The 13,305-nt window shown below is 41.4% G+C and overlaps 1 protein-coding gene across 3 annotated transcripts in view; it reads right to left on the minus strand.

Moving 5' to 3' along the window:
• The window catches only part of BLM (BLM RecQ like helicase), a 93,240-nt gene that overhangs the window by 21,079 nt on the left and 58,856 nt on the right, over positions 1-13,305 (minus strand). For 2 of the 3 annotated variants that reach the window (XM_027520933.1, XM_027520934.1), the window contains 2 exons: positions 5,377-5,572; positions 1,799-1,989 (listed from right to left, as the gene is read on the minus strand). In XM_027520933.1, the coding sequence (XP_027376734.1) occupies positions 1,799-1,989; positions 5,377-5,572 (387 nt within the window). The remainder of the gene's footprint in view (positions 1-1,798; positions 1,990-5,376; positions 5,573-13,305) is intronic. The other variant, XM_027520936.1, reaches the window with a different exon arrangement.

The following is a 13,305-nucleotide window of genomic DNA, read 5'->3' on the forward strand; positions in this document are numbered from 1 at the left end:
TGAAATTAAAAGATGCTTACTCCTTGGAAGGAAAGTTATGACCAACCTAGATAGCATATTGAAAAGCAGAGACATTACTTTGCCAATAAAGGTCCATCTAGTCAAGGCTATGGTTTTTCCTATGGTCATGTATGGATGTGAGAGTTGGACTGTGAAGAAGGCTGAGCGCCGAAGAACTGATGCTTCTGAACTGTGGTCTTGGAGAAGACTCTTGAGAGTCCCTTGGACTGCAAGGAGATCCAACCAGTCCATTCTGAAGGAGTTCAGCCCTGGGATTTCTTTGGAAGGACTGGTGCTAAAGCTGAAACTCCAGTACTTTGGCCACCTCATGCAAAGAGTTGACTCACTGGAAAAGACTTGATGCTGGGAGGGATTGCGGGCAGGAGGAGAAGGGGACGACAGAGGATGAGATGGCTGGATGGCATCACCGACTCGATGGACGTGAGTTTGAGTGAACTCTGGGAGATGGTGATGGACAGGGAGGCCTGTTGTGCTGCGATTCATGGGGTCGCAAACAGTCGGACATGACTGAGCTACTGAATTGAACATCATTGTAATAGGACTTCCTAGGGCCACTGCCTCCTAAATCTCATTTATCATTCCTGACTCCTTATACTGCTGTACTTTTCACCAAGGCTCTTCCCTCTTCAAAAGACCCTGATGTTGGGAAAGATGGAGAGCAGGAGGAGAAGAGGGCGACAGAGGATGAAATGGTTGGATGGCACAATCAACTCAATGGACATGAGTTTGAACAAACTTCAGGAGATGGTGAAGGACAGGGAAACTTGGCATGCTGCAGTTCATGGGGTCTCAAAGAGTCAGACATGACTGAGCGACTGAACAGCAACAATTTCCCTCTTCACATGTACTTATAACGTATGTTGTCTTTATTCAGCCTTCCTCTGCTTGAAAGTGAGCTCCACAAGAGTTAGGGATCTTCATATGTTGCTCGGTGATATATCCCAAACTCCTAGAACAGTGTCTATCACAGAGCAGGCACTCAACAAATATTTGTTGAATGAGTGAACAGATTAGGAACATCTACAGAGTGGGGCGCGATGGGTGGAGATGGCTGGGAATCCACAGAGACAGAGTAAATTGCTGTCTGCTCGGCTAGTGCTGCCTATCTGTAACTGGATTTATAACACAGTATCACAATGATATGAATACAAACATGTCTTTCTCTCCTGTCTGTGAATCCCTAGCACCTTGCACAGACATTTCAAGTAATACATAAAACAAGAAAATGCTCCATAAACTGTGAAGTAGAGAAGACAAGGATTGAATTTAACCACCTCCCAAGGTTGTTTTTACGAAAATTGATAGCAAACTCATCTTGAAGCTATTGCCATTATTCTTTATAGTTTAAAACCAATTTACAGAGTAATCTAATTGATCTGAATTCAAACATATAAGTATACTAGTTATAACCCTTTTGAGAATGGGATGCTTAAATGTAACTACAATTGAATGGAAATTATTCTAGCTGCCCATATTGGATCTTTTTGGAAATTTATAGATTAACGACATTTCTAAAGTATCCTATAATTGCTGAAACAGGTACAGTATATATTTTTTAAACAGGCTTCGAATTCTAAGGGTATGTCACAGAATTATTATCAAAATGTTTCTATTTCCAATTAACATGGGGAGGAAGCCACTGTTCCCTTGTTAAACTCCTTAGGGCCGACTTGATTGCAGTCTAACCTATATCTAACTATTCTAAATTAAGAGAAGAAAAAAAAAAAAATCTTGGCAATTTCCTTATTACAAAGAATTTAAAACCTGCTTATTTTACCTTTGTTTTATAGCAGTTATCACATGAAACATCTGGGTATTTCTTACAAAAATGAGGATTAAATTCATTTTCGCCAAAGTAAGCCAAAAGCTGTATTCTCCTACATTCTGTTATATTTTCACAGTAATGTACCATGCTATACAAATTATTGAAGTGGGTCTCTCGTGTATGACGGTTTCCATCTTTTTCCACTAAAAGAGATGAAGAACATAGTAAAACATACTTATTAAAGTAGAAAAGTTGAATATATCACAGAAGTATTTCAAACAGATTCCTAAAATTCTAAATATTTATATTATAATTAACTGAATGTTTATGTTCATCTCCAAGATTTATCTCAAGAGAAGACTCTTGAAGGTTCCTTGGACAGCAAGATCAAACCAGTCAATCCTAAAGGAAATCAACTCTGAATATTCATTGGAAGTACTGATGCTGAAGCTGAAGCTCCAATACTTTGGCTACCTGATGCTAAAAGCCAACTCATTAGAAAAGACCCTGATGCAGGGAAACACTGAAAGCAGGAGAAGGGGATGACAGAGGACAAGATGGTTGGGTGGCATCACTGACTCACTGGACATGAGTTTGAGCAAACTCTGGGAGATGGTGAAGGACAGGGAACCCTGGCATGCTGCAGTCCAGGGGGCTGAAAAGAGTCAAACACAACTGAGGGACTGAACAACAACAACCAAGAATTTAGTTTTATGGGAATAAACACAGGTTGTCAGGAGTAGCTGAAAACATTTTGCATATCTTCATTATTCCTAATGATAACTATCTCAACTATATTTACTACATTTATCAAGACAAGCATGAACTAAACCTAGCATCCAGAGTGAGCAGAGACGGGCCGTGGCAGTGGGCTGTGCATCTTCTGGAGTATTTGGGACCAAAGTGGTGAAGCCATTGGTTCTGAAACTGTGTGCGAAGGACCTCCTGGGCCAGGGTGGGTGCTGCAATGAATGCACACGGCTGCTGGTCGGTATTTTAAATTTAAGCGAAACACAGCAACACCTAACACATGTTGAACTCCACATACACAACTTGATTGAGCTAGTTCACAATGAGCTTGTTGTTTAGTCACTAAGTTGTGTCCAACTCTCGTGACCATACAGACTGTAGTCCGTCAGGCTCCTCTGTCCATAGATTTCCCAGACAAGAATACTGGAGTGGGTTGCCATTTCCTTCTCCAGAGGCTCTTTCTGATCCAGAGATTGAATCTGCCTCTCCTACACTGGCATGTGGGTTCTTTACCACTAAGCCACCAGGGAAGCCCTCATGATGTGCTACTTTTCTTCTGATGACATTGTTATTGTTTTTTATTTAATTTTTTTTTGTTTTCCTGCCCGTGCCAGGCAGCATGCGGCATCTTAGTTCCCTGACCAGGGATCGAACTCTCACCTCCTGCATTGGAAGCGTAGAGTCTTAGCTACTGGACCACCAAGGAAGTCCCTCTAAATGCCACTGTGAAGTTAAAATTTTGGCAGTTGCTATCATGAACACAATTCAGCTCAGTTCAGTTCAGTCACTCAGTTGTGTCCGACTCTTTGCGACCCCATGAACTGCAGCACGCCAGGCCTCCCTGTCCATCACCAACTCCCGGAGTTCACCCAAACCCATGTCCATTGAGTCGGTGACGCCATCCAACCATCTCATCCTCTGTCATCCCCTCTCCTTCTGCCCTCAATCTTTCCCAGCATCAGGGTCTTTTCAAATGTCTTTACCTCCAAAAAAATCAACCTGAAACAGGAAATGAGGGTGGTAGCGTGTACTCTGATTCCAAGGTTTGAGAACAACATGTTCATAATTTTCATTCATAAGCAACTGTGGTTCGTTAAAAAGGAAATTAAAAAAAATTTTTTTTTCTGCTTTATGAGTATTATTTTTTTCAGATGGCTTCTAAGTATTTAGGGTTTAAATACTTACTAAATTATTTGGACCTAACTTAATATAGGTTCTTTTCAAAAACACACTAAGTTTAAAAGTTTCACTTTTTTGGACACGCTAAGTTTAAAAGTTGCATTTTTTCACTGAGAATGATCTTGGTATAGTGCAAGGGAGGTGAATCTTGGATTCAGATGAACCTGGATTCCACCAGGGCTCTGCCACTTATCTAGCTCTGTATTTCGAGGAAATTCTTCTGTAAAATGAGAAGAGTAAGAGTAGTGTCTCTTAGGGATCTTGTGAACATTAAGTGATGTACGTAAAGCATTCCAGACAGTGGCATACAGTAAGTAAGTGCTAAGGAAACATTATCATTACCATGACAACTCCCCCTGCTACCGCTGCTGCTGCTATTGGGAGCAAGTTATAAAACTTTTCTGAAGTTCACTTTTCTCTTGGGACTGACTCTATCTCTAAAGCCAGTGGCTGGGAATTCCCTGGCGGTCCAATGGTTAGGACCCTGCCCTTGCTACCGGTTACGAGCAAAACAGGTCAACATTATCTGGCACAGAACTTGGTAAGCGTCATTTCACGCACTCAGTATCTTTGCCAGAGTTCCTTCAAAAGTGGTCTCAAAACAGGCAAGTTTACTTATCTATTAAAAGGGAACTGGTTCATTAAACAAGGAATATGATTCTATAGAATTCTATATAGTCAAGCTATGTGTACTTGTTGGAATCATAGTCACACCCTGGTGTTGACTAGAAAAAAATCTGGTCAATATACATATATATTTAAAAAAGCACATTTATATAATAACTGTATGTAAATAGAGTAGGCTTCCCTGGTGGCTCAGAGGGTAAGGAAGGCATCTGCCTGCAATACGGGAGACCTGGGTTTGATTCCTGAGTCGGGAAGATCACCTGGAGAAGGAAACGGCAACCCACTCCAGTACCCTTGCCTGGAAAATGCATGGACGGAGGAGCCTGCTGGCTACAGTCCATGGGGTCACAAAGAGTCGCACATGACTGAGCAACTTGACTTTCTTTCACTACATATATAGAGTATAACCTTTAAATCACTGTGTTGTACACCTGAATGACTCAACAATACTTCAGCGGGGTGGGGGTGGGGGGGGACGACACACATAATAGCATTTATACCTGTGAAATACCTGCATTTGGGAACGTAAATATCAAATATAAAATACTGCCCCAAATTTAAAGCAATCACACCCCAATTTTTAAAAAATTATTAAAAATAAAAAGATACTGTTTAACTCCAATGTGGAAGTCAAGAGATGGGATATGAGAGGCTCTATAGGGAGTTTATTTCCTAACCTGGATGGGGGTACACGATAGCTTATTAGTTTTTCCATTTTACTTTTTTGCATGTCTGAAATATACATTATATACAAGGATCCAGGCAGAAAATGGGCCTAGAAGGATACAAAGGAAATTAGTAACTGGAGTTATTTCTTAGGATTGGACTGTATACAAGGCCTGGTTTGGAAATTTTCTAGTCTTCAACATGTTGAACAACATCTTTATCATAAAGATGACCTAAAATAAAACTTCCATATCTACGTAAGCATCTCTATTTTAAGAACACTGGACCAAAAGCACCATGACTGCAGGGGTGGACGACAGTCATGGGACTGAGCGGGACAGCACAGTCCCCCAGGGAGCCGAGCTTACTCAGGATAAGCCTCTTCAGCCGGGTCACGTCGTGGTAGGTGTAGAAGAGTATGCAGTGAGAGATCTCCCCGTCCCTTCCGGCTCGGCCAGACTCCTGGTAGTAACCCTCCACGGACTTCGGGAGGGAGGCGTGGATCACAAAGCGCACGTCCGGTTTGTCGATGCCCATTCCAAAGGCGATTGTCGCGCAGATGACCTGCCATACAAGCGAAAGCCAGTGAGGCTCTTAATGCATCTGAAGGAACATTTTAATAATAGATGCTTTGAAAACCTTCATCCTCTATTTTACTTAATTTTTTAAAAAGTAATTTTGTTATTTATTTTTGGCTGCCCTGGGTCTTCATGGCTATGCTTGGGCTTTTTCTAGTTGCTGCTCTTGGGCTCTAGAATGCGGGCTCAGTAGTTATGGCACACAGGCTCAGTAGGTGCGCAGGGGCTTAGCTGCCCCATAGAATCTTCCCAGATTAGGGATCAAACCCGTGTCCCTTGCATTGGCAGGTGGATTCTTAAACACTGGACCACCAGGGAAGTCTTCCTCTCTTTTACTTTGAAATGTACTCTATACAAGATTCTAATAACTTGATTTCATTATTGAGCGTGACTAATTAGGAAAAGGTCAGTTTTCATTCCAATCCCAAAGAAAAGCAATGCCAAAGAATGCTCAAACTACCGCACAATTACACTCATCTCACATGCTAGCAAAGTCATGCTCAAAATTCTACAAGCCAGGCTTCACCAATATGTGAACCATGAATTTCCAGATGTTCAAGCTGGTTTTAGAAAAGGCAGAGGAACCAGAGATCAAATTGCCAACATCCGTTGGATCATCAAAAAAGCAAGAGAGTTCCAGAAAAACATCTATTTCTGTTTATTGACTATGCCAAAGCCTTTGACTGTGTGGGTCACAATAAACTGTGGGAAATTCTGAAAGAGATGGGAATACCAGATCACCTGACCTGCCTCTTGAGAAACCTGTATGCAGGTCAGGAAGCAACAGTTAGAACTGGACAGGGACCAACAGACTGGTTCCAAATAGGAAAAGGAGTACGTCAAGGCTGTATATTGTCACCCTGCTGATTTAACTTATATGCAGAGTACATCATGAGAAACACTGGGCTGAAAGAAACACAAGTGGGAATCAAAGATTGCCAGGAGAAATATCAATCACCTCAGATATGCAGATGACACCACCCTTATGGCAGAAAGTGAAGAGGAACTCAAAAGCCTCTTGATGAAAGTGAAAGAGGAGAGTGAAAAAGCTGGCTTAAAGCTCAACATTCAGAAAACGAAGATCATGGCATCTGGTCCCATCACTTCATGGGAAATAGATGGGGAAACAGTGGAAACAACGTCGGACTTCGTTTTTTTGGGCTCCAAAATCACTGCAGATGGTGATTCCAGCCATGAAATTAAAAGATGCTTACTCCTTGGAGTAAAGTTATGACCAACCTAGATAGCATACTGAAAAGCAGAGACATTACTTTGCCAACAAAGGTCCGTCTAGTCAAGGCTATGGTTTTTCCAGTGGTCGTGTATGAGTGTGAGAGTTGGACTGTGAAGAAAGTTGAGTGCCGAAGAATTGATGCTTCTGAACTGTGGTCTTGGGGAAGACTCTTGAGAGTCCCTTGGACTGCAAGGAGATCCAACCAGTCCATTCTAAAGGAGATCAGTCCTGGGCATTCTTTGGAAAAAATGATGCTAAAGCTGAAACTCCAGCACTTTGGCCACCTCATGCGAAGAGTTGACTCATTGGAAAAGACTCTGATGCTGGGAGGGATTGAGAGCAGGAGGAGAAGGGGACGACAGAGCATGAGATGGCTGGATGGCATCACCGACTCGATGGATATGAATTTGAGTGAACTCCAGGAGTTGGTGATGGACAGGGAGGCCTGGCGTGCTGCAACTCACTGGGTCGCAAAGAGTCGGACACGACTGAGTGACTGAACTGAACTGAACTGAATTAGAGATTTTCATGTTGTTAATTTGCAACCCTGTTCAGACCCAAGAAGGCAGGGAGAAGCTTGGTGTGGCAGGCCCCTGCTTGCGTGACTAAGTGTTATCACCACGGGAGCCAAGGCCAATGGCAGTTGCCTCTCGATGTGTTGCCACTATTTGCTCTCTCATTTTTTTGACATGGATGTGCAAGAGTGGTGCTCACACAGCCATGATATCCATAATGCCCGGATAACCGTGTTGCTCTGAAGCTCTGGGTATTTCCAGGGCTGGGGCTGTCGGGGTCACTGCTGCTAGCTTTTCCAATGGCTCAGGAATAGTGGTGTTCTCACCTACTCCAGGGCTTACTAACCATTTTTCCAGCTGATCACACACCGGTTCCTTATATTCATCAGCTGGTTTCAGAGTCAAAATTTGTGAATTTTTTTACTGGAACTCAGATGGGCAATAAGTCTGAGAGTTGTTTATACTAAAAAAGAAAAAAAGACTAGAGACTGTGGATCTTTGTCTATCAAGTTACTCAGTGGAAGCAAACTGGCACTTAAATTTCAGGAGCCTGATAAATCAGTTTTTGGTAAAAAATCACCTTCAAGCCTATCTGTTTCAGTGGCAAATTTAGAGCCTATAACCCAGGTGAAGACACTGTATCTCCAGGCAAAATTATGTTACACAAATAAAGCTGCAAGTCTTTTTTTAGGACCTAAAAAGATGAATTGCAACTTCAAGAAGAGTATTTCAAAAAACAACTGGACGATGTGGCAGCCAGACTGAGGTTAATGACATGATTTCAGTCACTGTGAGTACCAGACCCGGGAAGAGCACAGCACGGAGCACACGGATGGCAGACAGGGTGCTCATCCATACCAGGAGCACTGATGGCTGTACTTCAGCTTATCCATCCACTGAAATTTACGGCACTGTGATCAAAGGTGAATCCCCTGGAAAGGGAAGGTCTACCGCAGCCTAGAGAGGTGGGAGAGCAGGTGGAGAGGCTGTGGAGCGAGCTGTGCCAGCCCACAGGTCTCCAGGAAGCCTGGGTGCACCTCCCAGGGTCTGCTGAGCACAGCCCTTCCAGGGAGCCCGCAGGCTCATAAGGTGACAGTGACCCCAACTCCTCCTGAGCCTCTCTTCTTCTAGTAACTGGGAACACTGGCTTTGCTGAACTGATAATTCCTTCTTTATATCTGTGTGGCTTTCAAAATTTCAGGGAACCATCATTTCTTTGTGAAGAAAAACAACCAAGTTTTATTCTGTCCCACAAATCTATTAAGATCAAGGCTGCCCAGTTGGTGATTACACCTTGACTATGAGGATTAGCTGCTCTGAGGCAGAAACAATTAGATTAAAAAAACTGAGTTAACTGATCAAAGTGTTTAAATATAAAAACATGTATACTGTAGAATATACTATATATAAAGGGGCTTCCCAGGTAGTGCAGTGGTAAAGAATCTGCCTGCAATGGTGGAGACTCAGGTTCGATTCCTAGGTTGGGAAGATCCCCGGGAGTAGGAAATGACAAGCCACTCCAGTATTCTTGGCTGGAAAATTCCATGGACAAAGGAGCTTGGCGGGCTACAGCCCATGGGGTCACAAAGAGTGGGACATGACTGAGCAATTGAGCACGTACATATATATAAAGAATTAAAGAAATTAAACAAATTGACTTACTTCTTTTTTCTTATCAGTTTTCTATCCGATTTTTTTATGGTTGAGATTACACACTTTTGAATTATATTTTTTCCTGCATTCATCTATCGTTAACATTCCAACATTTTCATACCATTAAAAAATTCTTCATAAACCACTTTTAATGGCAGGAATGTACTGCAATATAACCAATCATGGTCTCAGAACATTTATTATTAAAAATAACACTAAAGTAAATTCCACACCTGTTTCAGATTTGAGTGTAGTCCATCACATTGTTTTCCAGAAAAGGTCTCAGGATTACTATAGGAAATTGCCTCTCACAAAGCTGTTCCCGTCAGTTAACAAATGTTTGCCAATACAGAAGGTAAAAATCTCTGTTTTAAATGTTAATTCGATTATTAGTAAAGTTGCACTTAAAATAAATTTGTATTTAGCCCTCTGTGGTTTCTTCCTTTCCGATAGTCTCCTGACAGCCTCAGGTAATTGACTATTTGAGACTCATGCTTCTCTTATTACATTTTTACAAGGTCTTCATTATGTTTTATTTTTGAAGATATAGTTCCCAGTTTGCTGTTGCCTTTCGGTTTTGTTATAGATACAGAACTGTTTAGTTGTTTAGGTTTTTAATCATTTGGAGCAGTTACTTCCTGTCGGGTTTGTTTCTAAGCTTAGGTTCTCTTCCACATTTAAAAATATCAGTACTTGTATTTGCCTGTAATTTTTTTCTTGGTTACGTGGTATGTGGAATCTTTGTTCTTGGACCAGGGATTGAACCTATGCTCCCTGCTTTGGAAGCATGAAGTCTCAACATGGACAGCAAGGACGTCCCTACCTGTAATTAATTTTGATATGAGGACTCGGGATAATTCTCCCCATCAGGTAGCCAGTGCCACAAGTTGAATAAACTTCCCTTCCTGATTGTGCTGAGTGCCCAGTCGTGTCTGACTCTTTGCGACCCCATAGACTTATAGCCCGCCAGGCCTCTGTCCATGGAATTCTCCAGGTGAGAATACTGGAATGGGTTGCCATTTTCTTCTCCAGGGGCTTCTCAATTAATTTTAAATTTTAATTAATTTATTTACTTTTGACTATCCTGGGTCTGTGCTACTGTGCGGGCTTTTCTTTAGCGGTGGAGAGGAGAGCTACTCCCCTGTTGCGGTGCACAGGCTTCTCATTGTGGTGACTTCTCTTGCCGCAGAGCATGGGCTCTAGGGCATGCAGGCTTCAGTAGCTGCAGCACAGGAGCTCAGTAGCTGTGATACACTGGCTTAGCTGCTCCATGGCACGTGCGATCTTCCGAGACCACCCATGTCTTCTACACTGGCAGGCGGATTCTTTACCACTGAGCCAACAGGGAAGCTCCCAAATTAATTTTAAATGCCTTCCTTATCATATACTGTTTTTACATGTTTCTAGTCTATTTTTGGATTTATGTTTCATTGATCTATAATGTATTGCAAAGGCAGTGTTCATGAGTTATCATTTTCTTGCCAAATTCTTTTGGTTATTTTCACTTGAATGTTCATCCAGGCAAACTTTCAAAAAAGTTCATCAAAGGAAAAAAAAACTGCAATTTTTATTAGTTAAATATTAATTCGGAAAGAATGCCATCTATAGTTATGTCTGTGAAGACAAACCAGTATTTTCTGAACTTCTAAATATCTGAGAAAGCCGTTCCATTGTTTTCAACATAAATAACAATAAGCTGAGCATGAAGCCCCTCAGTCCCAGCCTTCTAGAGATAGTCTGGTTCTGTTTTTTTAATTTAGTGACAGTGCCTCAGGCAAATCTGTTTCTCATTCTTTGTAGAGTAACCTATTTCTTTATCTTAACGAATACAATTTCTTCAGTTCAGTTCAGTCGCCCAGTCGTGTCCGACTCTGTGACCCCATGAACCGCAGCACTCCAGGCCTCCCTGTCCATCACCAACTCCCAGAGTCTACCCAAACTCATGTCCATCGAGTCGGTGATGCCATCCAGCCATCTCATCCTCTGTCGTCCCCTTCTCCTCCTGCCCCCAATCCTCCCAGCATCAGTCTTTTCCAATGAGTCAACTCTTCGCATGAGGTGGCCGAAGTACTGGAGTTCCAGCTTTAGCATTATTCCTTCCAAAGAAATCCCAGGGCTGATCTCCTTTAGAATGGACTGGTTGGATCTCCTTGCAGTCCAAGGGACTCTCAAGAGTCTTCTCCAACACCACAGTTCAAAAGCATCAATTCTTCAGTGCTCAGCTTTCTTCACAGACCAACTCTCACATCCATACATGACTACTGGAAAAACCATAGCGTTGACTATACAGACCTTTGTTGGCAAAGTAATGTCTCTGCTTTTCAATATGCTATCTAGGTTGGTCAAAACTTTCCTTCCAAGCAGTAAGTGTCTTTTAATTTCATGGCTGGAATCATTACCTGCAGTGATTTTGGAGCCCCCCTACAATAAAGTCTGACACTGTTTCCACTGTTTCCCCATCTATTTCCCATGAAGTGATGGGACCAGATGCTATGATCTTAGTTTTCTGAATGTTGAGCTTTAAGCCAGCTTTTTCACTCTCCTCTTTCACTTTCATCAAGAGGCTTTTGAGTTCCTCTTCACTTTCTGCCATAAGGGTGGTATCATCTGCATATCTGAGGTGATTGATATTTCTCCCGGCAATCTTGATTCCAGCTTGTGCTTCTTCCAGCCCAGCGTTTCTCATGATGTACTCTGAATATAAGTTAAATAAGCAGGGTGACAATATACAGCCGTGATGTACTCCTTTTCCTATTTGGAACCAGTCTGTTGTTCCATGTCCAGTTCTAACTGTTGCTTCCTGACCTGCATATAGGTTTCTCAAGAGGCAGGTCAGGTGGTCTGGTATTCCCATCTCTTTCAGAATTTTCCACAGTGTATTGTGACCCACACAGTCAAAGGCTTTGGCATAGTCAATAAACAGAAATAGATGTTTTTCTGGAACTCTCTTGCTTTTTCCATGATCCAGCAGATGTTGGCAATTTGATCTCTGGTTCCTCTGCCTTTTCTAAAACCAGCTTGAACATCTGGAAGTTCACGGTTCACATATTGGTGAAGCCTGGCTTGGAGAATTTTGAGCGTTACTTTGCTGGCGTGTGAGATGAGTGCAATTGTGCGATAGTTTGAGCATTCTTTGGCATTGCCTTTCTTTGGGATTGGAATGAAAACTGACATTTTCCAGTTCTGTGGCCACTGATGAGTTTTCCAAATCTGCTGACATATTGAGTGCAGGACTTTCACAGTATCATCTTTTAGGATGTGAAATAACTGGAATTCCATCACCTCCACCAGCTTTGTTTGTAGTGATGCTTCCTAAATCTTTCAACTTTGTAAATCAAACAAATATTCTGAATTATCTAAGTTTTTCCCTAGTGATTCTGAGATGACTCTTAATTTCTTATATATTTATTATGTATTTATTTATAATACATTTGACTATTCTATCAATCTCAACTCTCCCGATTTCATTCTTGGGTACACTTATTATTTTTAGGCTGAATATTACTCCCTGTTGCCAAACATTTTTCTGTTTGGCAAAAAAAAACCCCACACTTTCTTTGTTTTTTATTCCTTCAATTTTCATATGTTTCTTTTTCCCTTTACAGTCTGAAGTTATTCACTACATCATTGATTCAAATGTCTGCATTGAATTGAACCGTGTGTGTCTTGATATATAATTCTATTTGTTTTGTTTTTTCTTGCATTTTCTTGTTTGCATACATGGAATTTTTATTTTCCCCTTCATGTCAGCCTTTTCATATCATCTTCTTATGGCAAACTGTTTCTAGTTCATACAAGTTTTCTTAAATCTTTCTAAGGATATTAAGTTGATATCCTCTAAGACTTCCTTTTATTTTCCCTCAGAAAATAATTTCAAAAGTTATTTTCTTTCTGAATCTTCAGGGTAATGATTTCTTTTTTTATGAGCTGAAAATTTCATGGGCTCCAAAAAAAAAGTTTAGTCATTCTCAGATTCATCCTTGTATGTAGAGGGATCTATCCAAGTGACAATATGGGATGCCTAGAGTGTTCTCGGCTTCTTTCTTGATCCACTTGGGTGACAAATCTGTCATATCAGAAGTAGATGCTCAGCATCACTAGTTATTAGGGGATGCAAGTAAAATCACAATGAGATACCACTTTACATCCACCAGGATGGATATAGCTTAAAAAAAGGACAATAATTAGTGTTGGTGAAGTAGAGGCATTGGAACCTCATACATTGCTGGAATGTCTAACTTTATAATTGCTTTGGAAAACGGGCAGTTCCTTAAAAAGTTAAACAATGAGCTTCCATATGACTAAGCAGTTCTACTT

This window comes from Bos indicus x Bos taurus, chromosome 21 (assembly GCF_003369695.1).
Source record: "Bos indicus x Bos taurus breed Angus x Brahman F1 hybrid chromosome 21, Bos_hybrid_MaternalHap_v2.0, whole genome shotgun sequence".
Lineage (NCBI taxonomy): Eukaryota > Metazoa > Chordata > Mammalia > Artiodactyla > Bovidae > Bos > Bos indicus x Bos taurus.